Genomic DNA, 1,398 nt, shown 5'->3' on the forward strand with positions numbered 1-1,398 from the left:
ATACATAAAGTAGCAATAAGCAAAATCAATTAAAATAAATCATAACTGTGATATTCTATACATTTTATGAATCAATGTACTACAAAAAAAAAACCATATCAGATATAAGTAGAACAAAAATCTGATGAATAGCACTTAATTTTAAATTGATCTGTCTCAATTTGTTCATTATATTTCAATCTAAATCCTGAGTATTTATAATTATCAAAAATTAAAGAAAGTATCAAAATAAATAAATTTTAATAGTAATAAAAATAGGTATTTTAACAACAAATCAATTGTTTTATATTATATTTAATTATATAATACATTATAATATTATGTATAAGTTAAAAAACAAAATAACAATATATATTATGTATAATCTTCAGACAAGGCTAAAATTGTTTTTACCTTATTCTATGTGGTAATGTTTAAAACGCATTCAATCTATATCTAAATACGACAAATCGTCTTCATCTCCTAATGAGAAAATATTTGACAAATTTGAAGATTGTTCATTTTGGATTGTTGGTGATTTTAAAGTATTTGATTGTTCTTGACCACTGTTGGAACTGGTTGGCTTTTTGTTGCATCGATATGCACTCAATTTTAATCTTGCCAACTGTCCTGTATCTAATTTAGTACTAGATGGTGTTTGTGAAGAGTCAATTTTTCGTTTTAAACAAGGACTATTAAAAGTGTTTGTTGACATCCTTGGTGGTGTTACAGTTGTTATAGGCAAGGTTGGTGATTTTATTGTTATGTTAGTAATATTTTTACTGGTACTATTGACAAATATATCTTCATCATTAGAATCTTCATCAATCATAATTTGTGAGTTTTTCGGAGATTTAGCACATATTTTCTTAATTTTAGAAGATGTTGTCGATTTTATTATTTCTTTTTTGTGCATCTGAGACTTGTAAAAATCTTTTTGTTTTTTTATTTTGATATTTTGTATTGTTTCTGATATTTTGTTTGTTAAGCTATTTTTTGAACTTTTTGAAAGAGTATTCAATGAACTAACATTATCTATACTTAAGCCAGATGGGTCAGATAAATGTATTAAAGATGTATTACACCACAGCTCCATTTCCTTTTCAAGAATGTCATCCAAGCCTAACTTTTTTAAAATTGTTTCCACTACAAACAAAAAACATTGTTAAAAATACTATCTAATAATAAAATCATAAGCGTGCGCAGACCATGCTGACAGGGGGGGCAGAATGTAATAAAATATATACCGGGTGATTCTTTTATCAAACAACACTCATTATTTCAAAAAGTGTAAGTTTTTTTGAAAATATTTTTTTACATACTTTCAAGTCGCTTATAAAACAACGTTTTTCTTAAAAAATTATATTTTTAAATATTTTTTATCCTTATAATTTTTTAAGTTTTTTACTTTTTTGAATG

At 24.9% G+C, this 1,398-nt stretch overlaps 1 protein-coding gene across 2 annotated transcripts in view; it reads right to left on the minus strand.

Annotated features, from left to right (window-relative positions):
* Positions 1-318: 318 nt before the first annotated feature.
* The window catches only part of LOC100165129 (DNA helicase MCM9), a 6,125-nt gene continuing 5,045 nt past the window's right edge, over positions 319-1,398 (minus strand). For both annotated transcript variants that reach the window (XM_029491117.1, XM_029491116.1), the window contains one exon: positions 319-1,125. In XM_029491117.1, the coding sequence (XP_029346977.1) occupies positions 425-1,125 (701 nt within the window). In that variant the 3' untranslated portion in view covers positions 319-424. The remainder of the gene's footprint in view (positions 1,126-1,398) is intronic.

The sequence above is a fragment of the Acyrthosiphon pisum genome, chromosome A3, assembly GCF_005508785.2.
Source record: "Acyrthosiphon pisum isolate AL4f chromosome A3, pea_aphid_22Mar2018_4r6ur, whole genome shotgun sequence".
NCBI lineage: Eukaryota > Metazoa > Arthropoda > Insecta > Hemiptera > Aphididae > Acyrthosiphon > Acyrthosiphon pisum.